Source organism: Pelodiscus sinensis, chromosome 1 (genome assembly GCF_049634645.1).
Source record: "Pelodiscus sinensis isolate JC-2024 chromosome 1, ASM4963464v1, whole genome shotgun sequence".
Lineage (NCBI taxonomy): Eukaryota > Metazoa > Chordata > Testudines > Trionychidae > Pelodiscus > Pelodiscus sinensis.
In genome coordinates, this window is record NC_134711.1 from 69,903,781 (window position 1) to 69,928,649 (window position 24,869).

General features: G+C 41.0%; 1 protein-coding gene across 3 annotated transcripts in view; it reads left to right on the plus strand.

Moving 5' to 3' along the window:
• The window catches only part of LOC142829926 (uncharacterized), a 122,006-nt gene that overhangs the window by 59,904 nt on the left and 37,233 nt on the right, over positions 1-24,869 (plus strand). For all 3 annotated transcript variants that reach the window (XR_012904859.1, XR_012904857.1, XM_075932309.1), the window contains exons 2-4: positions 19,345-19,876; positions 20,329-20,428; positions 22,057-22,157. Coding sequence is in view for 1 of the 3 variants with exons in the window: in XM_075932309.1 (XP_075788424.1) it covers positions 19,551-19,876; positions 20,329-20,428; positions 22,057-22,157 (527 nt within the window). In the remaining 2 variants the exon portion in view is untranslated. The remainder of the gene's footprint in view (positions 1-19,344; positions 19,877-20,328; positions 20,429-22,056; positions 22,158-24,869) is intronic.

Consider the following 24,869-nt stretch of genomic DNA (forward strand, 5'->3'; position numbering starts at 1 on the left):
GGGTTGCGTTGTATATTAAAAATGTACACACTTGGACTGAAGTGGAGATGAACGTAGGAGATAGCTGTGTAGAGAGTCTCTGGGTTAAGCTAAAAGGGGTAAAAAATGAGTGTGATGTCATGCTAGGAGTCTACTACAGGCCACCTAGCCAGGTGGAAGAGGTGGATGAGGCCTTTTTTAAACAATTAACAAAACTATCCAAAGCCCAAGATTTGGTGGTGATGGGGGACTTCAACTATCCAGACATATGTTGGGAAACTAACACAGCGGGGCACAGGCTATCCAATAAGTTTCTGGACTGCATTGGAGACAACTTTCTGTTTGAGAAGGTTGAAAAAGCTACCAGAGGAGAAGCTGTTCTGGATTTGATTTTAACAAATAGGGAGGAACTAGTTGAGAACTTGAAAGTGAACTTGAAAATTTGTTCCTCTTGGTTTCTGAGGACAGGACAAGGAGTAATGGGCTTAAAGTGCAGCAAGGGAGGTTTAGATTGGACATTAGGAAAAAATTCCTAACTGTCAGGGTGGTCAAATATTGGAATAAATTGCCAAGGGAGGTGGTGGAATCTCCCTCTCTGGAGATATTTAAGAACAGGTTAGATAGACATCTGTCAGGGATGGTGTAGACGGAGCTTGGTCCTGCCTTGAGGGCGGGGGGCTGGACTCGATGACCTCTTGAGGTCCCTTCCAGTCCTGTGATTCTATGATTTTCATTTCATAAGCTAATGTTAATGACTGGAGTAAGGTTGATCCCTGCCTCATTGTGTGTCTAATTCTGTGCCATTAACATCAGTGCAAACATTGAGTAAATCTACTGAGGATAAGAGAGTTCATACTTATACTGAGGCAACTCAGAATGTGGCCCTTTACAGAGTACAAGTTGGATGGTGTAATGTCAAGAATTCAGGCATCCCTGCAGAGTTTGACTCATTGAGCAGTAAGGATAAAAATATTTGTAAAGGAATCAAATTATGTGCTTCTTATTGATAACAAATTATATTTTAGTTTCAGTTGATAGCAATTGTACTCTGTGCTGTCTTGCTCTTTGCCTCTGTTTTAAGTACTATTTCTAAGTGAAAATGTCACTCATTCACTGTACATCATCCTTGGTAGATTTTTATCTAAAGCCCATTGAAGTCCTATGGAAAGACTCCCGAGGATTTCAATAGCTTTTCGATCAGGCTCTGATTGAGGTGGGGGCTCTTGTGGAAAATAATAACGTGGCATTTTTGTAATTGGAAGCCTACGCAAACGGGGGAGAGTTTCAGGTTGCACAGGCAGCTGTAACTTTATTTCTTGAGTGCTTAACTTTCCAGATTGAATGGTCTCTTAATACAATACTTTGTTTGAAATTTTACACTGTAATTGTAGAATCATTTCTCATTCTTCTGTGCCCTACAATCCTTATCAAGAGATTGGAGTCCTGTTGTGCATTTTTCATTTCCTATTAATAATCTTGTTCACCAAACTGGGCATCAGGAATTGGAGGTCTAATGTAATCTTGGAAATTATTGTAATATGCTAAACTAATTTTGATCTTTTCAAGGCTCTCCATTTTGATTGCATGGCTATCCCACTCCTTCAGCATGAATCAGTGAGACAGCAATCAAAGGAGAAATAAAAATAATCAGAAAAATGGGTAGTATGTTAAAGATTCAAACCCCACATCTTTTGATATGAGCTGGAGCTCAAAATCTCAGGGCAAGTCAACACTTCTGCTTAAGTTGCTCTAATGTGCATTGCTTAGAGATGTGAAAAAAACCCCACCCCTCAGCACAACAGAACTTGCAATGAACGTGCCAGTGCTACATCACCAAGAGATGCTCTCCCACCAACATAACTTCTGCCTCTCCTGTGGAAGTAGAGTAATTCTGCCAAAAGGAGAGCACTCTCCCTTTGTCACAGTGTGTCTTCATCAGATACGCTACACTACCATACGTCTAGTTTGCAGAGGTGTCACTTCTAGGGTACAGCTGTCTCCAGTGTCAGTGGTTCATCTGTCCTAAAAACACAGGAGATGTTAACGTTGTGAGATGCTATAGCATTAGGCCTCCTTCAGCAGTACCAACTGTATTAAGGAGGGGAAAATGTGTCAGCCGATGCCCCAAGCCAACACATTCACACAAGTTGTCTTACAGGTTTAAATGGAATTATTCACATACTACTCTGCTTGCTAATGTGAATAAATGCTTGTGGGAGTGATTATTCTCAGCATTCCCACTAGATGTTGACTGCATGATATACTGGAGCAACCACATTTTTGTGTGAGGTGGGTTTTTTTGTTGTTGTTTATGTCCATGAATGAAAACCACATAACAATCCACTGAGAACATGGCCCATTACAAATGATTGATTTATGTTGCTTCTGCATATCTGTTACAAATGGCCAATATGAATTGCATTTTAATTAAAATTACTGCCTTTATTAACACATGTGACTATAAACAGCTGAATATAAATTAGGAAAACCTCGTATGCTACATCTCCCTTCATAGACACAAAATGATTTTCGATTTCCATTATCAGCATCATGTTTTGTGTTTCAAATCAAGCGTTTAACTCCATTAATAATATAAGAAAGGTTGTACTACACTCAACACTGAAGGTTATATCTGTGGGAATTTGTGAAGTGTTTATTGCCACCAAATTTCAATCACTTGCAAAGTCTTGCCCCCTAATCTAAGCCCCCTGAAGCCTTTATAGAAAATCTGAACTATTATTGGTAAGAGATTTCATTTGAAAACTGGGTTTAATCCAAGTTCAGAAAATATTGGGGGTATCTTGCATGGTTTATTCTTTAAAGCACTGTCCCACAAGGTGAGTTAGTGGGTCAAATGTTGTCACTTGAAAGCACATTCAGTGGTAGCCTGTTAGTATGAAACAACAGATATATAGCCATAGAACTTAGAAAGTCATCTAGACCACTCTCCTCTCCTCTCCTCTCCTCTCCTCTCCTCTCCTCTCCTCTAGATACAAGATTGTTCTCTTTGGATATTTACTAGTTTTTTTTCTCTTCGTATAAATTTTAAATGTGTGTAGCCCCCCCTTTCCTCGAAAGGCTATTTATTGCACAACCTATTAAATCTTAGCATAAGGAAACTTGTCCTGCTAATCAGCCTAGATTTTTCCTTTAATATTCAGTCTGTAATTCCTTGTTGCATTGCTTTACATTTGTGCTGCCCTTATTTCTGCACCTCCCTTGTGCCTAATTTGGTTATTTCCACACACACACACACACACACACACACACACACACACACACACACACACATCCCGCCCCTGCACCCTCCCCCACTCTCTCACACACACACGTATGCAGATTTGTTACTTAGCAAGACTATTCATATCCATGTTGTGCCACTGGTGATGGCTTTGTCCCAGTATGTTCAATTTCTTTGTGAAAAGCAAAAAGTCAAAAAAGAAAACACTTGTAGAGCTAAACATTGGCATCATGTTGAGTATCATAGTTACTGATGCAGGATGTTGTTGCTTAGGAGCAATCTATAAGCAGTTTAGGATTGTTACTTTAGCAAACAAGGTGTTATATCTAGTATGTTTATTTTGCATTGAATGTTTGTTCTCCAATTTGCTCAGTTGTTATGCTGTGCTGGAGGATTAAGTTAATCTTGTTGGGCAGAAGATTAAAAAATTCCATGCCTACGTATAAAAAATGTATACATGGTTTGTACAGCCACAAAATGCAAATTATGTGAATTTTTTTTCTGGAAAGAAAAATGCTTATCTTTGCAACGCAGTAATTTTGTAATTTTTACAAAATGGTATTAAAATAGCATCTGCCTACAGGGTAATCTATACCATTTCTGACACGTGTTTGACTAACCTGTTCTTAAAACCCTCTAGTGATGGCGATTTCACAACCTCCCTAGGCCATTTATTCCAGTGGTTAACCATCCTGACACAAAGTTTTTCCTAATAACTAGCTTAAACCTCTGGTTGCAATATAAGCCCATTGCTGCTTGTCCTATCAACAAAGGCTATGGAGAATATATTTTTCTTTCTCTTCCTTGTAACAATCTTTTAGGTACTTGAAATCTGTTACCATGTAGGAATTGAAAGTAGGAATAAGAAATCCTCCGGAAAAGGGCTTATTTTCAGGAGAATCATGTCTAGACTGGCGCTTTTCTCCGGCTTATCCCCAAGCCGGAAAAAAGCGGCAGCCATGTAAATGCAAATGCCGTGGGGGATATTTAAATCCCCCGCGGATTTGCAATTCCGACTCATCTCATTAGCATCCCTTTTCTGGAAAGGGATGCCAATGTAGACGTAGCCTCTTTGTTTAATCCTGAGTTGATTGTGTCAAACTTGAAGATGAACTGTAGCTCAGCAGTTTCTCTTTGAAGTCTGGTCCTGAAGTTTTTTTGCTACAGGATGGCTATCTTGAGATCTGCAATTGTGTGTCCAGGGAGATTGAAGTGTTCCCCTACAGGTTTTTGTATGTTGCCATTCCTAATATCTGAATTGTGTCCATTTATTCTTTTACGTAGAGACTGTTCAGGTTGGCCAATGTATATAGCAGAGGGGAATTGTTGGCACATGATGGCATATATTATGTTAGTAGATGAGCAGGAGAATGAACCAGTGACAGTATGGCTGATCTGGTTAGGTCCTGTGATGGTGTTGCTGGTGTATATATGTGGGCGGAGATGGCACCAAGGTTTGTTGCATTTGGTATGTGTGAAACCGATTGTTCTTCCTAAGTGGAGTTCTTTGCATTTGTCCTTATTCAATTTCATCCTGTTTACCTCAGACCATTTCTCCAGATCATTTTTAATTGTAACCCTTTCCTCCAATGCACTTGCAACAACTCTCAGCTTGCAATCATCTGCAAACATTATAACTATACTCTCAATGCTATTATGTAATCATTGATGAAAATATTGAACAGAACTGATCCCTGTGGAACTCTACTTGTGCTCTTCCAGCGTGACAGTGAACCATCACTAACTATTCTCAGGTAATGTTTATCCAACCAGTTGTGCATCCACCTTATGTCAGCTCCATCTGGCTTGTATCTCCCTAGTTTGTTAATGAGAAGGTCACATAAGACTTTATCAAAAGCACTACTAAAGTCTAGACATACTAGTCCAATGTTTCTCAAACTGTGCTCCGCAGAGACCCAGGGCTCCGCAAGACATCTCCAGGGGCTCCACAAGGTTGACAAACTGGAAAGCCTTCAAAAGCATAATTAAGAATCACCTCGAACTGATGCAATTAGCACACAATAATATTTTATTTATATTAAGGATGGATTGGTGGCTTAAAAAAGGGACATTAGAAGACATAGTTTCTCAACCCACACCTGGATCGTCTACATCCAAAAATATTGAAAAAGAGAAAACTGATTTACCGGAAAGTTGTGTGATTCCTGGAAGGGAGGAATGTACTTCCAGTAAACTGCATGGAACTGTAAATAAGAAACAAAAATATAATGGAAAGCTATCATTCTCTTGGTTTTGTAGATGCTAATAATTACCCCTAATGTGTCTTATGCAGCAAAGTATTTCCAAATAGTGATATGGTGCCCACTAAGATACACCGCCATTTTGAGACCACACATCCAGAGTATAAAGATAAAGAAACTGAATGTTTTATGCATAGGCGTGATCAGCCAAAACCTGATTGTTGCAGCGTTTCAAACCATAAATGAGAAGGCCACTGAGGCATCTTATATGGTTAGTTATCATATTGCACTGGCAGGAGAAGCTCACACAATAGCTGAGACACTGATAAAGCCTTGTGCAGTCGACATCGCTAATTGCACGCTGGATTAAAAGTCGGCAAAAGAAATCACTGCAGTGCCACTTTCCAACAACACGGTAGCTCGTCGAATCAAAGATTTAGCGGCCAACGTGAAGACCAAACTGATATCTCGTCTGAAGTGTTGTAACTTTTCTCTACAAAAGGATGAGTCCACAAATGTTGCTGGACTTGCTGTTTTGCTTGTGTTCGTCCGGTATCAGTACCAAAAATCTCTCGAAGGGGATCTTCTTTTGTGTGAACCATTGCCAACCAATACAACTGGTGCCGAAATATTCAGTATTGTGAAAAACTTTTTTGCTATACATGGCCTATCCTGGAACAACTGTGTTGCAAAGGCAATGGTGTCGCACAGATCAAGGCTGTGACACCAAACTGCCAGCAGCCATTTCATTCTTCACCGCCAAGGACTCGCAGTAAAAAAAATGCCAGTCTCGCGAGGCTGGATTTTCTTTATATGCTTCAATCAAAAGTAAATACCGCAACAGACTGGATGCAGAAACAGACATGCAAATCCAACTTTCTTCTATCAAGCCAGACATTAAAGAACTTTGTAAGAATAGAAAGCAAACCCAATCTTCTCACTAAAAATAATAATTGTTTTTGATTTGGGGCAAAATTCAGTAATTTTTCTTATAAAAAATGTTGTTTTAAAATCTGAATAAGAAAGTATTGTACAAGTAAATGGTTGTATTGTTATTATTTATGAATAAAACACACATGAGTTGATAAATATATGTACAAAATTTGGAATTCTAATGAAGCCAATATCAATAGATACAACACATACAATCAGTGGACCACTGGGGCTCCACATAAATTTTTACTCATGTAAAGGGCTCCAGAACTCAAAAAGTTTGAAAACCACTGTACTATTCTATCCCCACTTCTCTTCTGCATAGTCATAGCCTTTGTGATGAGAAGACTGATGACTACTGCTGAGTACATTGGCATTGTTTCAGCAAGACATAAGCTGGAGGCCCTAATTTTTGCAGATGATGTAGTTATGCTATGACTAAGGCATAGACAGTATCACCTAGTGGTTGGAATAAGAGTCTGGCACCAAGCTGGGTCAGATGGCAGGCAGGATCTAAAGCAAACCAGAGAGCAAAACCAAGACTCACATGTCAGGAGGCAAGCAAAGTCTGGTTACCAGAATATCAATAGAAGCAGATATTACAGAGGAAGCAGTCTGAAGCAGGGATAACGAAGTTGCATGGCCATCTTCCATTTCCTGTGCTTGGGTTAAATAGAAACTGGGTCCCAATCATGAATCTCTAGAATTCCACCGGTCAGATCCCACTACTAGGGTGTGTCTAGACTACAGGGTTTTGTCGACAAAAGTGGACTTTTGTCGACAAAACTAAACCTGCGTCTACGCTACCGCTGAGTTCTGTCGACATAACGTCGACAGAACTCAGCAGTTTTGTCGACGCTGGTAAACCTAATTTTACAAGGAATAACGCCTTTTGTCGACAGAGTTCTGTCAACATAAGGCATTATTGCATCTAAACTGTCCTTTGCGTCCACACTGTTATGTCAACAAAGCAGCTTGCTTTGTCGACAGAACTGAATGTAGTCTGGATGCTCTTTGTCGACAGAAGCTTTGTCAACAGTATCTGTTGACAAAATTCTTTCAACAAAACCCTGTAGTCTAGACGTACCCTTAGAGTCCTGTCTGAGATCAGCTGCTATTCGGTCATCTGTTAGCAGGTCACAGGTTGGCAGGTACCTAGGTCCACAGATCCTTGTGGATGAGTGTTCAGGATCTTGGCAAATTAGTACTAACTTTGATGCCATGAAGATTTGTTGTGAGGATAAAAAGCAGAAACTGCTAAATTGGGACCTTCTATCAGCAGATAGATGCCCAAGATCATGGTGATGCTATCAGATGTGGGATTATTTGAGTGGAGTACAAGAGTTGAAGAGGGTTTTTTTATTATTATTTTAGAAGTACAATATCTGTTAATGGCTAGTCCACTGAGGAAGTGAAGCCAAGGATGGACAAAGCCAGTGGATCATTTTCCAAACTAAGAAGATAATCTATATACTAAAACTACATTTGTAAAATGTTCTTGTCCTTCCAGCACTATTATATGCTCCGGAACACATGGCAGATCGTGGAAGTGCAGAACAGGAAGTTCTGTGCATTAAGAAGAATTTTTGGAAACACTGTAACAAATGTGAAAGCTACATTGTGGTAGAAGCACAAACTGTATCTTAGATTGGATTCCATCTAGAGGGACAAGAATGCACAGAGGACAAAAAATGATCTATTGCAGAATGATCATCATTGCCTTAGAGGAGACAACTTCTGATAGTGAGCCATCTTGCTCTGAACACACAGTAGTGGGGAAAATGGTTTGCTTCACATGCTACTAGGCTCAGGTGACTCTAAGTCTAAATAAGTGAGTGGTTAGAGATGAGAACAAGATTCAGAGAAACTGGCAACTTGCTTGCGGCTCTTCCAATCTAAAAATGGAGGTAACTGGGGTGAATGGACCTTACCAAAGTTTGCAAGAAAAGATTAGGTGATGGAAGTATATAGATAGGCCTTCATTGTTTTTACCCTTTCTTCTACTTTTGGATGAATAAACAAATAATGCTTTGCTTTATATACATTGTTCTTGAGTAGCTTTAATCAGTTGCTGTCACAAGTTCCTGGAGGAAAATGGTTTACAGGTGCCAAGCACAGTTGGGCTTGTCACGTTAAAACTGCTGGTATGGGGAGGTGGGAGAAGGCTGCAAATCAGAGTGAATTTAGGAGTGGTAAGTCTTCAGGGTGCCATCCAGAGACGGGTGAAAGTAGTGAAACCTGCCCTCAAGGAGATGCACTAGAGATGGACTAAAAAAGAGCTCATCCTATAACCATGACAAATGCCTTTCAACATAACTGAGACAAGGTAAGTGTAACCAACAAGGTGGAAGCAAGAGTTCAGCCTACAGGTTAAAATGGGGTCCAGGGTTGGCAGAGTCCCAGAAATGAGCTGAGGGATGGAAGCCAAATGCCAAAGCTGGAGGGTAAACTGGAGTTGTGAGGCAGAGCCAGGAATCAGTACTGGAAAGAAAGAAGCCTTATGCCAGAACTGGAGGATCAACCAGAGTCATCCTAAACCAGGGATTAGAGCCAGAGATCTGAAGCTGAAGGGGAGCAGGGACTGGAACAAGGGCAAGTAGCTCTGGGCTGGTACATGGTGAGCAGCTGCTAATCTGCTGTGGGGACCAGGTTTATATGCAAGGCTGCTCAGTCTTAGCAGTCAATCAAGGGCTGTGGCCACTCTGTCAGTTCCAAGGCAGGTCAGTTGGGCTCACTGGTTGCACAGCAGCAAAGTTAGTGAGAGAGCAGACTAGCAGCTGGTCCTAGCTTGCCTGGTCCCTGACAGCAAATGAGTTAATATCTTGGGACCAGCACAGCTACAACAATGCTGCTTTCAACATTACTCCTAGTGAACACCTTTACTGACAGGTGGATGGGTTAGCTAGGCAGATTTTATGAACCATACCCTCAGGACTCACTATATCACCTAGTCATCTGGAACCTACATCAAGGCTTAAAATTTGATTATACTATAACTGGATACACAGAATTTCTCTGTCAGCCTGGTGTATTGGCATCTATATAAAATTTATATGTGAGGCAAATAGTGCATATAGCCAAACTGTGCTTTTAAAAAATCGCCCGTGCTTCACTCCAGATCTGGGACACATTGTGCATACATACTCCTCTAATAAATACTCTCTCATAGAAGCATTAGTAAAATTAGGCAAAGGAGTATGACATGACTCCAAAAATTCCATGTACATCAGATATTTTGTAATGATTTTGTTACAAGGCAGCCCATCAACAAACTAACCATGTGATAAACCTACAGGCAATTCCAGAGCTACTAGCTTAATGGCCAAGGGAGCCTGCCAACATGCCAGATGTCACTAAGAACTAGCTTTGTCACAACTAGCTTTTGAGTCCTGTGACTGCCCTCACACAACGGAAGAAATGGGACAATATATCTCACAGCTGTAGGGAAGCATTCTATCACTCTGCTGGGATAATGCTGCCATTTAAAGCAAACGTTTTGGAGAGAATAACAATGATGTATAATAAAAAGTCTCCCTGACTTTAATAATTCTTATTCAGTAAATTGTAACTCTAGCATAACAGAGTTTGGATCAAAACTTTCTAGTTTGGCTGTGTCTGGTTGCAGTGGTTTGGTTTTGTCTCTTGGAAGGGTTCTCCATGCAGACGAGATGCATTTCCGAGTTTCCCAAAGATAAGGAGCACTCACAACTTTAGCATGTGCTCAAGCCCCTCTTTGGACAAAACATTAGTTGCATTTGTCCCTATCTTTTCTGTGGTTGCCACCTATCTCTCATATATTATTGATACAAACATTTTCCTTTTTCAGAAAAAAAGTGCTTGCAATTTCCTGCCTGACTTCAGCTAGGTAGCACCTTTGAGAGTAAAGTTACTGATAAAAATCATGGCTGATATGGACTACTGCATGCTGAGGAGGGAAGGTACAGAGGCACAGATACATTGTAAGATAATACTCCAAGAGGCAGAGGAGAAAAATTCTGAGTGGTCTCTATTTTTAGACACGTGGCATGACCTATATCTGTAGTATACTGTTACCGTGTGTGCGTGAGAGACTGAAATGTTCTGTTCATCCCGATGGCAGTTCATCTGTGTGCAAAGGGCCATAAAAAAGGCCTGTGCACTACTCAAACCCCTTTTTTAAATTCTCAAGCAAGGGCTTCATTGTAATAGGTGTATAGGCTTTGTGTTGGCCCTCTATACAGCAGTGATTTTTTTCCACTCTCACTGAATAGCCCTATGTGATCTTCCCAGCACCAGCCTTCTTATGTGCCTTATATCTGCCCTTGAGTGATCACCCCTAGGTTAAAGCACATTTTTATATCAGTGGCTCTTCAGTGCTTTCCTTTGCTGCTGAGACTACCAAGGAGGGAGCAAGCTGTACTGATGATGCCTGTGCAATGGGGAATAGACTGAAACCAGTGATTTAGTTAATGTAAGCCACTAAATAGCCTTCATAGGATGGTGAATGGCTCTTCCTACTGGCCTGAGATGGCCTCACATCATTGAACGAAGTCTGTACTGAATATATTGCAGATCACCTGAGCCAGCCAGTGTCCCTGACCTACTGCATAGATTAAATTGTATAAAGATTGGTCCCTTATGTAAGTGTATTTGCAATACCTTTTATGAAAGTTTCACCTATTGCTCACAAATGGGGAGGAACAAGTAGGGAAAGTAGACGTGGGTGGCAACTTGGGAAGCAGTGATCATGAGATGGTAGATTTCAGGATCCTGACAAAAGGAAGAAAGGAGAGTAGCAAAATACACACCCTGGATTGCAGAAAAGCAGACTTTGACTCCCTCAGAGAACTGATGGGCAGGATTACCTGGGATGCTAAAATGAAGGAGAAAGGAGTCCAGAAGAACTGGCAGTATTTTTAAAGAAGCCTTATTAAAGGCACAGGAAGAAACCTTCCCGATGCAAAACAAGAAAAGCAAATATGGTAGATGACCAGATTAAGCTCACCAAGGATTTCCCCAGTAAGCCAAACACAAAAAGGAACCTTACAAGAAGTAGTAACTTGGATAGATGACTAGGGAGAAGTATAAATATAGTGCCTGAGAATGCAGGGGAGTTATCAGGAAGGTGAAAGCACAATTGGAATTACAGCTAGCAAGGAATGTGAAGGGTAACAAGAAAGGTTTTTACAGGCATTTTAGCAATAAGAGGGTGATCAGAGAGGGTGTGGGGCCCTTACTGGATGAGGGAGGTAATCAAGAAGGCTAATGGAATATTAGGTTGCATTAGGAGGAACATTACCAGCAGATCTAGAGAAGTGATTATTCCCCTTTATTCGGCTCTGGTGAGGCCACATCTGGAGTATTGCATCCAGTTCTGGGATCCCCACTATAGAAAGGATGTAGATGCAATGGAGAGGGCCCAGCGGAGGGCAATCAAAATGATTGGGGGCTGGAGCATATGACCTGTGAGATGAGGCTGAGGGATTTGGGCTTATTTATTCTTCAAATGAGAAGAGTGAGGGGAGATTTAATAGCAGCCTTCAACTTCCTGAAGTGAGGTTCCAAAGAGAATGGAGAGAGACTGTTCTCAGTAGTGACGGATGGCAGAACAAGGAGCAATGATCTCAAGTTACAATGGGGAAGGTATAGATTGGATATTAGGAAAAACTATTTCACTAGGAGGGTGGTGAAGCACCGGAATGGGTTACCTAGGGAGGTGGTGGAATCTCCATCCCTAGATGTTTTTAAGTCTTGGCTTGACAAAGCCGTGGCTGGGTTGATTTAGTTGGGATTGAACCTGCTTTGGGCAGGGGGCTGGATTTGATGACCCTCTGATTCCAGCCCTATGATTCTATGAAAATTCTGTTTTGCTAACTGTGGGGACACATCAACAACAAAATCCTACCCAAAACTGAGCGCAGAGCCCTCCTTTGCCTTGGATGTTATGTTGAGAGAGACCTGGAGAATTCACTCTGATGATAATCTATGGCCGAGAAAATCACAGTTGCCTTTCACATTTTGCTTCTCCAAACATCCTACTGCTTCTATAGCTCACTTCTCTGCTGATGGGTGACTCGCTCTTCCTCCCCTCCTCTGGCTACATAAAAATAAGAGAGGGGTTGATTTCAAAGGTCTCGATGCTTAGTGGGAGGAAAAAGAAGATTCTTGTGTTCAGCATCAGGTCCTGCTACTATCATTACAGCATCTATCCTTTGCCACTATGGTTATCAGTACTGTGGTTATCAGGCTTTGCAGCTGTGACGTCCGTAACTGCTATTTTCCCTCTCTTTCTTTTAAAGAGAAGAAAGCATATTTGGTACTAGATGATCTTCCCAAAATCAGCTTGATTTGAGTGGGGCTGTTTAAGGTTACAGCTGAATGTGAGTAGAAGTTCTATAATTTGGCCCTTTAAACTAGAATTACAATAACCCAGACCTGAATTTGAATATCCATTCCCATTTAAAAGGCATAGTACGAATTGCTATGTGAATCAAAACTGAACAAAACATCACAATAGGATCTTGTATTTTTTTAAATTTCTCATTAGATGTGTTTTCAGACTTTTTATGTATAGCTGACTGACCTTGATTGGCAGGAGGGATTGAGCCTGCAACCTTAGGGGCTAAAGCCGTATACCTCTACCACAAGCTAAAAGACAATTGTCTCTTAGCCAAAGCTGTAGAATGCACTTCACTCTCCCTTGTCAGTGGTCTCAGTGCCTGTGGGTTATATTTAAATAAGATAATTCAGTGTTGTGGTTATAATTACTGGCAGTTTTGCTGTATTTCTTAGTCTGATATGTCAATTTAATACTGGGATACAGGGAATCTGAGTATAGAAAAATGTGGAGGATAAAAATAAACTGCCCTTACTCTATATTTAATGCATGTTATTTAATGTTCATAGTAATATTTCTAGGCCTGTTACATATCCAACCAATTGCCTTTAGTGTGCTGGATTATTCTAGAGAGATCACTTTATTGAAAGTTACTAAAATGTAAGCCAAGAGCTGTGCACGTTAAATTCTTATTTCTAAAGATTTCCATTTTCTTCTGCAGACCTTTCACTTTACTCTCTGGTTGTATTATGAAAAGCTGTGCTTATAGTAAACCTATTGTCAACTGAAAATAGAAAATACTTTGCTACAAGGCAATAGTTAATTCACTATTCTTCAGGGACTGATATTCATCTGTCCTTCAATAAAAGCTAATGGTTAAATAGACCCAATGCACTCAGCTCATCTAGGAAGAAGTCAATGCTTGGAGGCTAGAATTCAATCGAAGTTTATACAGAAGTACTTTTACTGCAGACAAGAACATACTCACATTTACTTTTAAAATATGACAATGTTACCAAAAGTCTCAACTAGTTGGGGGTGGTTAATACATGAGGAAGTCTTGTCAGCAGACTGGGTTGTAGACAATCAGGCTTAGTGGTCAGAGTCTACATTCCAGAGCTAACTGTTGAGGCAAAAGCAGTCAGAAATCAGAACTGAGGTTGGAAGTGGGTTGCCAGGAGTCAGGGAATGCAGGAGCAAGGCTGGAATGGAAGATGAGCAAAGCTGAGTTCAGGACAAGATCTGAGCTGGAGCAGAGGAGGAGCAAAGTGGAAGCAGGGTTTGGAGAGTCAAGGACAGGAAGGCAAATCATCCTCCAGCATACACAATAAGTAGCCCCTGAGCTACTGCTGCTACAAAGTTTAAGAACCAGCCTGCTAGTTTCCTCCACCAATCAGTCTGGGTGGTCCATCAGGTAGCCTGTCTGGCTCATTAGGGCATCAGAAGTACTGAGCAGATATTGTGAGGGCCTTACTTCTGGAGTATCCATTTAGTTGCTTCTGCAAAAGGTTTTTTTTAAATCATTTTTAATTGTTGTATTTATTTTCTTTGAAAGGATTTGAAATATTTAAGCTATAGTCTTCTTGCTATTTTTTGGTTTGGTTGGTTGGTTTAATAACTCACTGTCCAGTGGTTTACCCTTGGGATTCCATTTTTGTTGTGCATTCCCAGAGAGAGAGGAGAAAATAAGTAGTTTCCCTCCAGATACACATCATTCTGGCTACAGGTCCTGCTGCGCTTCTCAGTACATATCAAACAATCCAAGAAGAAAAGAAGCTCATTTGAGAAATCAGCAGCAAAAACACCCAACCAAACCAGAACCAAACCAAACTCATCACCAAAATAGCATCCTACATGATTACAGAAAGGGATTTATAAGCAAGCTTACCACCTGAAGTAAAATATACATGAAATCATATGGCAGATGCTGCAGTCTGTGTGTTTTGGATGGTCCTCCAACAGATGTAGTGAAAATGTATAATCTATACTTAAGCGAATAGTGACATAGCTATTTCAAGCATGTGCATGAAGAGCAATACAATGGCCTGATTATGCCAGATTTTTACTTAACTGAAGTACGCAATCAGTAGATCACACACAGCCCCATCTTGCACCTATTGAAATCAATGGTAAACTTCCCACTGGTTTCAATGGAAGCAAAATGGTACCCAGACCAACTGTGAGTCTGTCATACTTCAGCAAGAGCTCAGGGGAAATGAATTAATGCACGTTGTATTCACATCATGCTTGTGGATGTAAAGTGATCACTACCAGAATGGAAATGTTTTCATGGCAGCAATATGACAGAATTGAGTAAGTTCTCTGGGAGATGGCCAGAAGATTCCTTGCTCTCTCTGACCCACTGGGCACTGGCCCCTGCCAGGTGGAGGACCCCAGACTGTGAGAATCAACTCCTATTTTCTAAATAGTCTCCCAACATACAATTTAAATCTTAAAGAATATTTATCTCTCCTCCCCCACCACTGCTTGGCCAAATAGAGCTGTGCAGGTCTCTAGTGTTATCACTTCAGAATGCCTCTAGATGTGCAGGAAGAGAGAATCCTCTAGAATTGGACACTGACACTAGGCAGATGCGATTGTCTTGTGGTTAAGGCACTGGACTTAGGACACCAGTGACCAGCTCAGTTACTTGCTCTCCTATATTTGTGTATTTCTTGTCTCTTCTCTCTGACGTGGGAAAAATATTGCCCTATTGCATAGTCGTGTTGGGAGGTTAAATTAGTTAATGTGCATGAGACGCAGATGTAATGGAGTCCATATATAAAACCATTCTAATGAGTTGGCCAGCAACTTTCGTATAGGAAAAAAGACCGTAAAGTAACTGTAACCATTTCTGTCTCGTATGTAAAAATGGAAATTTATTTGGATATTTCAGAAGATTTCATTATATACTTCCCCTTTGATATGAAAGATAGTCCAACTGTGTTTCACAAAGGGGTGAAAACTGTTGTTACAGTAATTGTGTAGCCACATATTTTACACTCTCCAACAGATCAAAAATAGCCATGGACAATATAATCCATTTTAATGACAGGAAAAATATTGACCAAGACGTGCACTGTCCTCTAATCTTTTTGCAATTAAATTGCAAGGCTACATTTCACTTGGATTGGGACCAGAGAGTTAAACTGGTATTTATTTTGATTTGGTTCAGCTTTGGGTTCAGTTGCATCCAGTGTGTTCAGTTCAGTTCTGGTTCAGGTGACAAAAAAAAAGTTATGGTTTGGTTGCTGGTTCAAATCCAATTTCACTCATAGTGGAAGTAAATTCTAAGATGAAAACTAAAATTAAAACTCTTTTGATGTTGAACAATTATTTAAGTTTTAACTTCACATACGTTTCCCTTGTGTGTGTCCAGTGTCAATTCAATAGAATGATGTTTTATGAACAATGTGTTTGAGTGAACCAAATAACGTCTTCAATACTTGCTCTGTCATGTTGGGCTCTGCCTCAGATGGAGCAATTAGAGGGAGGAGCTGCCTCAGGGGTCAGGGATGGGTGAGAGGAGACCAGTATAAAAGAAAAGTGTTGGGGAGTCATTACCTTTTTCCATGGGTTTGAACTTTTGGGGAAAGGGAACAATCCATCTCTTCTCTCCCTAGTGGGGAGCCTAAGAGAGTTCAGCTCTTTCTCTCTTCCTGCCCCCCACCAGCTTCTTCATGTTGTGTGCAGGAAGCTACCCCACCTTCTTCCTCATCCCCCACCTCTATTCTTATGGGCTGGCCTCCTTCTACTCTCATTCTCTTTACACTGGCACAGGTCTTTCTGGTAACAATAAAATGCCTATTTGTGATTTTGTAGGGGCTTTTTTATAAAGAAAATAAGACCCCAGCATTGTAGGGTTTTTTTTTTTTTTTTAAATCTTGGGCTTCAAAAATATTGAACCTTTATTTTAACCAGTGACCCACATTTTTATTAGGAAGGACTTAATGATTGTTCAGCTTTGGTTCTGGATCAAGTAAAAATACCAGTTTGAATTGGTTCTTGTTTGACTCCCTGATTGGAACAGCTTCCGGTGACCATGGTTCAGGGGCACAATCAAAGGACCTTGCATCAGTGGATGACTACTACAACAACAACAGACTTTGGCAGTGCAACTGTACTGGCACTATGCCTCTGGCATTGACAAGTTTTGTGAGTTTCTCCTTAAAATCGGCCCTAAGTCTCAGTACATAGCAGTGATAACACCTGAGCCCTGGCTGTGCTACTGCTATGATAACTGCTGTTAGTATGATATGAGTTCTGCACTAATTTTCTAGGGTATATACTGTTGTACATATCTTTAGCATTTGCATTATCAGTCAAAACCTAAAACCCAGTGTGGGTATTGAACTCATGACCTGCATAATAAAGAATACTCTCACTGTAGCTATGATGGGAGTAGTGTCTTAAAAGTGACTTAGTATATTTCATTTTAATTCCACATGAGGTTTCAGTTAATTGTTTATTAAATTAGATTATATTATCCTGCTATACAATTATTAATTACTGTGGTTACAATAATGACCTCTTTGTAAGAGGTACTGCCACTCACAATGCAGGAACATACAGAAGGCAGATACTTAAATCTGCTAAAATTATTCATCTTCCAGTTCATACAAGAAGGGAATTTTAAAAGTTGTTCCAGGGAAGATCTGCAGCTGCTGTTTACTGTCATTTAGAATGTCAATGACTCCTTCAAATTGGTTGGTGAGTGACAGAAATGTTTAAGGAATGATCATGGAGGGCCAGGGATTGATTTAAATCACCTCTTAAAACAGTTTATGAATATATGGTATTTCATTTCCCTGAGTGGTATTTTTGCTAAATTAAAATGACCTTGGAGAACTAAAATATTTGGTGAGTTCTTCAAATATGATAATTCAGAATCAATTGTACTAAACGGTCATAAGTGGAAAGACCTGGTCCATTCAAATGCATGGTTTTTCACTGAAGAGCTCTGCTAAACATACTGCTGAATGTAGATGAGGCATTTCATACCAGGCAAAGGGATCACAGTCATCTTGAAAACCAGAAAGAACCAAGAACTATTTGATATATGTGAGGAAGGGTATGGAATTAATAAAGCTCCCATGAATTCACATTGTTTCTTTTGCCTCTTCTGCTTTTGTAGAAATGACTGACTTTGCTTTTTAAATGTCATCCATATTTATCAGACTGCATGGTTCTTGACATTTAGGAATATTTTTCCATCAAATTGTAACTGAAGCTTTGACAAAGGGTGCTAATTATCAAGGGACTGGAGGGCTTGGGATTTTTTGTTTTATTTGGTTGGTTGTTTTAAGAACCAGCAGGTTCTGGAGAGAGCGAATTATCAGCCACTTCTTATGCTCTCAAAGCTGTGTCTTTCCCCCCTATAGTTACAAACATTGTTATAATCCTGAAATATTGACTGAAATATGTACAAAGTAGAGAGGGAGTTGAGTAGCAGTAGATGCTAAATAACAGACAAGTCATTAAGTTAGTTATGCCATACTACTTGCAGTAAACATTAGCAATCAATTGAAAATGCCAATTACATGTTGGCAATGATTTCTTTGCCTTAGCGATGCCCAGTTTGTGCAATGTTGCTACATGACCCATAGCAAAAATGGCCCCTAGAGTATGAGAAGTCATACGAGTAAATTGCTGTAATGCTTAAATGGAGGATTAGAAAATGTCCACAGGGAAGAAGGTTGCATTTTTTATATTGAGGTCTAATCTAGTGTTTGTCACTAAAGGTTGTGCATAATGGAAACACTCTGATGTTTTTGTCCTCCTTCATAATAAAGACATACTGAGCTCAGATCAGTCACACAGGGACCGTTTTTAAAAATCCTTTCCATGCCGATCCAAATGAAGACTAATGTAAGAGTACGGATATACATTTGCATTCTAATATTAATCCATTCTCAGTTGCCTAGCAATGGCACACTGAGGAAGCAAGAAAGATATATGGTGTAGAATAAATTTTTATTTGTATTGATAATCTTGGCTCCATATAGTCCTTGTCCACTTTGACCCTGTGTGCCATTACCTATAAATGATTTGATTTCCTTGACTGCTCAAGTATAGCACCCTTTTGGCTTTAAGCAGGAGTACTGCTTAAGTAGGAAATATAGTATCAAGTCTATTAGAAAATCAGATTTAATTTAGTTACCATGTCAAAGGTTACTGTGAATATGTACTCCATGAATTCATCTGTGCGAATAGTGACTCTGAGGTCAGGTTATCAGAATTAATTTGGTAAGAGCCCAAGGTAAACAGCACTTCTATATCTGGTGAAGGGATACTTTAATGTTATTAAATGTAAGCTGACACATTGTCCTACTTTAATGATAAATGGACATCCAACCCTGGTTTCTGCAGTGAAGGTATAAAGACTTTCTTGGCTGCCCATATGGCCTAATGAGTTGCCAGTTTTCAGTGGGCACTTGTGGCAGAAGAAATATGGACCTAAGCCCTTCTTATAAGGGCCAATGGCAGTAGCAGGGCAGTCCAAGGAGCAGAGGCTGGGAGTGGAGCCGTTTGGGGGGCTGCAGATGGGTCTGTGTGTGGAGCTGGGCAGGAGGACTGCAATTAACTTCCTCTGGTCCAGCAAACTCCCTCATTCAGGACCCGAGGTTGCCAGACCACGGAGATCTAACCTTGTAACACAAACATTATCCTTTGAGTTTTCCTAGTTTGAATCTTCAGCACTGAGAGGAACCCAGAGCAGACTGGGAACACAATGTCCACATTAACTTGAGCAGGAAATCCTACCATGGAATGGAAGACAATGCTACAAAGAAAAATACTTCTGGTTGGCTCCACCTCCTTCTTACCCACACGTCCAAAGCCTTACAGAGAGCAAACCGAGGGACTTCAGTGCAAGTGAACAATGAATGTCACAGAGGTGGTATTCTGCCTTAGTCCAAACACAGAGTTGGAGAGGATGATTTGGCCCTTTGTTCTTCAAGCAGTGGCGGATATAGGGCAGGGAGAGCGGGGCGGCTGCCCCAAGCCCCGCGCTTCAAGAAGCCCCGCGTATGTGCCGTGTCAAAGGGGGGGGCCTGCGAAATTGTGCTGCCCGGGGCACCACAAAATCCTCATCTGCCCCTGTCTTCAAGACATAAGACTTCTGCAAATTTTTCCAAAAGTCAGCAAACTGAGAAAATGTATGCCAGTGTCAAGAATTGTGGAATATGGAACATTGTATTCAGCAAGGTAACCAATAGATAATTGACATAGATAGCTTTATGACAGTCATTAGACAAACTTAAGAATGAGGAGTAGAGTTAGTAAGACAAATTCTGTCAGACTTCTCATTGTATATATCGATAATTCATTTGCACACCTGGGCTTAATTCTCCGCTGTGTTTCAATACTGTATGTGTAAGCAGCTGCACCTGTGTAAAAGTTTATCATTATTGTATATTCCTCTTGTACAAAGTAGATGCAATTATTACTAAGCTGTCTGTCTGAACTGAGGAGTGATCAGTAAAAAGGGTGCAATTAGCAAAAATTAAATTGCCCTTTTTCTCTGGCTTGGTGCCCTAAAAATCTGGTTTAACTGGCAGGTATAAACCACAGTATGTATCAGTTGTATGTTGAGATATGTCCTTTCATATTTTCCATTTTGTGTTTCCACTTTCGTATGTTTATTGCCTGGTACAAAGGCTCTCACTGATCACACTTGCCTGGGCACAGTATTTAAAAGTCAATGAGGACCTGTACAGACAGAAGATTTGGGCCAGAGAGGAAAAAGTAACAAAGCAGGTGAGCGGATGAGACTGTTTAGAGAATTTATCAACAGCTTATTAATTCTGTTTGTGATTGTGAACTTTCTGTTTAAGTATTTATGATGATCTTCACTGCATTCTTGCCTGAGATTCCTTGTATGGAGATGGAGGAGTACCTTAGGTGGGCTATCAATTTCTGAATAGGTCTTACCTGCACAGAGCAAGAGTATGCATCCTAGGCAAAATCCATTTTTTCCAGCTTCTCTGCAGAGACTTTGAGTTTGGAGAGGTAGAAAATTCCCAGAAAGAGAAAAAAGAAACCAAATGTTGTTTGGGCCTTTTAAAAAACAGACAGGCTTTGAAATTTGGGAGAGGGGAGCAAAGGGGCAGGTTTTCAGAGTGAGGAGAAACATTTTTGACTGCCTGAGCTACAGGACACTCTGCAGCAGTTGTTGGGGGGAGAGGAAGACATTATCTGATCTGGATCAGAAGGTCTGAGCTAGAAGAACGTAATTCAAGAGATGGGACTTGGAGCTCTGAAAAGACACTGATGCAATTCCCACTGAATGCACAAGAGTGGGGGGAAAGACTGAGGCAAGGAGTAGTATAAAAGTGTTTATTGTTTGCCTGAATCTGCAGGTGACAACAGGAAAGGGCAAAAAGAGTCACATACCCCTCCCCGAATGCAGTGGGTGGAGGAGGCAAGGGGCCAGCAGCTAGAGCTACAAGCGAAGAGATAGGACCAGAGTCTCTCCTCTTCCAGCCAGGCTGCCGGGGACACTCAGCACTGTTGCTGCACCCTCCCGACCCATAATGCAGTGCAATGGCTGCACTTCTTCCAGGCAGCTGCTGTGATGTACTGGGCAACATCTCTGGCAGCTTCTGGGTGATGCTGCAGCACCCTGTGACCTTGAAGTGGTACCCATCACACACAGGGTTTACAGTTTGGTTCAAAGGCTCTCAACATCCCCACCATAAAACTTGTTCCATCACCCCTGCCATGGGCAGCACCCCAGGTTGGTACCCAATTTGTGTCCCTTCCCATTACTTGCCACGAGGTGACAATTATCTTAGACACAGTTTGGCAGAAGGATTTGTATGTGCTTAAACTAGCATGTGTTCCTGAGGGAAATAACCATGCCCATGTGGAGGCAGTTCTGGGAAACTGTGTTCTTAGTCTGCTGGGGTGTCTTGGAGGGTTGGGGATCAGTACTATCCTAGGCAGCTGGGCTGTGTGGGTCCTACGTCCAGAGGAGGTATCAGACAAGGAGTCACCACTGAGGAAGTATAAAAGTTGATTCAACAGATTAAATAAGTAGTCTCAAGCACTGAGACTGTTGGTTTGTGCTGGGTCAATGCACAGTCAAGTTCCAAAGCACAACAAGCACTTGAACAAGAAGTTTTGATGTGGCGACTGCCAACAGCATACAGTAAAACCCATTTTTAAAATGTATAAAAATACCGTTGTTCTAGCCCTGCAGAGACCAGCATCCAGAGTGTCAGAGATGGGGCCCAGCACTGACTACTGAGAGTCAGCCAAGACCCTCTCCCTCCCCGCCCCACCATGGGACTTCAAACTAGAGAGCCAGAAGAAGATACTGTCCCTCGGGAAAGGGGGAAATGAAGACACAGCTAAGGGACCCTTTTTGTTTTGTTTTGTTTTAGCTGGCCAACGTTCTCAGCGCTCATCTCCAGACTCCTCCTCGGTGTGCAATCTGCAGGAAAAGGCGCCAGGGCCAGCATTGGGAAATATTAAGTGTTTGGAGGTAGGCAGTTTGTTGATTGTTTAATGTTTAGTACTTAGTAGTTAATCATCTTCCTCTATTTTCCTGTTCCTAACAAAGACTCCCTATCCAAGATTGTTGTTTTGGGGTGTGTCGTTTCCTCACTGGGGTTCGTGTCGATATACTTTTTCTCGTGTAGTTGGATTTATATGCCTTGCCAGTTGGGGGTACATTGCTCATTTTCTCAAGGGATAGCATCCTTGTTTCCCATGCCCAGCGAGGGGGCACAAGGTGTCTCAGAAAAAGAACCGATGGACCAACCCATATGCAGAGAGGTGAGATGCCACACCAAGTAGCAAAAGCCAGGAAGGAGGCTTGAGTCACACCTCTGGGGGAAGGGCCTACACTGGAATTCAGAATCAGTGGCCATGTGTGAAAATGTAGACATTACTTTTTCAATTCCTCAGTTTCCGCATCTGTAATACAGAGACCACGATGCCTATCTCATATAAATGTTGTAATGTTTTATTCATGATTATAGAGTGCTCAGCAGGCACTATAGAAATTCAATTTTTTTTATTAAAAGCCATTTCATGGCCTTGTCCTATTTTATTTATTCCCGTTGACCTTTGAAATTGGTCCATCCTGAACTTCTTACCATTCCTAAATATCATCTGAAGTCATGTGGTTATAGAATCTTTAGTCTCTTTGTTCTTTAGCTTTGCTTATCATTGCTGATTGAAGTAAATGCACCAGCTGCTGATGCTTTTGGTATGCAAAGGTTATATTTTCTCTTAAGTATTTTTATAATCATTCTTTTAGGAAATATCCATGATTTGGTATTAATACTCCTTGGCCTCAGTAGATTAGACAATTGAATTTGGAAACAGTCACTCCAGGGACTGTGTTTGATTCTTTACTGCATAGGAAATGAATTCCTTTAAATAGGTTGGAGAGCTATTTAAATAGGTTCAGTTATCTACCAAAAGACAGGTAAAACATTAAATTGAAGCCTGCCTCAGTTGTTGTTTTTTAACTAAAGTGATGGGGGAGGAGAATGCACTTTCTTTTAGCAAAATAACATAAAGTGCTGTGACATCAGAAGACTACTTTAGTAAAGTCTGATAGAGAAGCCATTTCTAGCAGATAAATATTGCAAAGGCATGAACTACATGCATAGAGGTGCTTAGATCTTTAATGGACTGTAAACACCATATTAGCTTACAATAAAATGTTAAGTAAGGATTTAGGGATGTAAACTCTCCATAAAATTTGAAAAGACTCCTTTCCTGCACAGCTGTCTAGCTGCTACTGGGAAAGGATATCACTACTAGGGGAATAGTAATAGAAATGTACCCGTGTTAGTCTGGGATAGCTGAAGCAAAATGCAGGACAATGTAGCACTTTAAAGACTAACAAGATGGTTTATTAGATGATGAGCTTTCGTGGGCCAGACCCACTTCCTCAGATCAAATAGTGGAAGAAAATAGTCACAACTATATATACCAAAGGATACAATTAAAAAAAAATGAACACATATGAAAAGGACAAATCACATTTCAGAACAGGAGCGGGATGCGGGGGGGGGGGGGGGGGGGGGGGGGAAGGAAGGAAGGTAAGTGTCTGTGAATTGATGATATTAGAGGTGGGGAGAGTGGGATGTTTGTGAGCTAATGGAATTAGAGGTGATAATTGGGGAAGCTATCTTGGTAATGGGTAAGATAGTTTGAGTGTTTGTTCATTCCTTCTCGGAGAGTGTCGAATTTTAACATGAATGACATGTTACCTTCCTTCCTTCCTTCCCCCCCCCCCCGCATCCCCCTCCTGTTCTGAAATGTGATTTGTCCTTTTCATATGTGTTCATTTTTTTTTTAAATTGTATCCTTTGGTATATATGGTTGTGACTATTTTCTTCCACTATTTGATCTGAGGAAGTGGGTCTGGCCCACGAAAGCTCATCATCTAATAAACCATCTTGTTAGTCTTTAAAGTACTACTAGGGGAAACATTGCTGCATTGTCCATCTTCAGAGAAAATGTTAGGTGAAACCACCATTGAAGAGATTTGTTATGGTAAATCTACTATACACTCTGGGCAACATATAGGAATAGTAGCTTCTCCTGGAGAGTTCTATCCTTCACTGTATTTTGCTCTCAGACCTCTTTCAAGGCATTTAATCAATTCTTCAATATAATTGAGCCACTATATCTGTGTCTTCACGGTTTTGAAAATAGTATGAGTCTTATGAGTTACGTGACTTTTAACCTTGATAGCTGCTTCTATTTGTAGCCCTTGTCACATAGTTTAAGCTTCCAGGAACCATATCCTATATGATAATGGCAAGAACCTTAAAAGACTTGCCGAGTCACAGAGAAAACTGCAGCACAGGTGGCTCACTTAGGATTTTCCTCTATGTTCATTGAATGTCTGTTTGATCACTGGAGACACACACACACACACACACAAAATCAATCTTGCAAGGGCTCCAAGATTTTTTGCATGAGTGGGGAATCTTTTCGGGGTCAGGGCCACTGAGCCTAGGGGGGTCCAGCCTAGTAGACTTTGTATGCTCCACCTGTATGGTGATGTGGTGCCAGGGGAGGCTGGAGTGCCAGGCCGGGGTCCCCAGTGCTGGGGACAGGAGGCTGTCCTGTGACTCAGGGGCCTCATGCAGGCTGCATCTGGCCTCCAGGACTTAGGTTCCCCATCCCTGTTGTACAGCATCTGAGAAACTCCAATCATTTCCCATGTTCC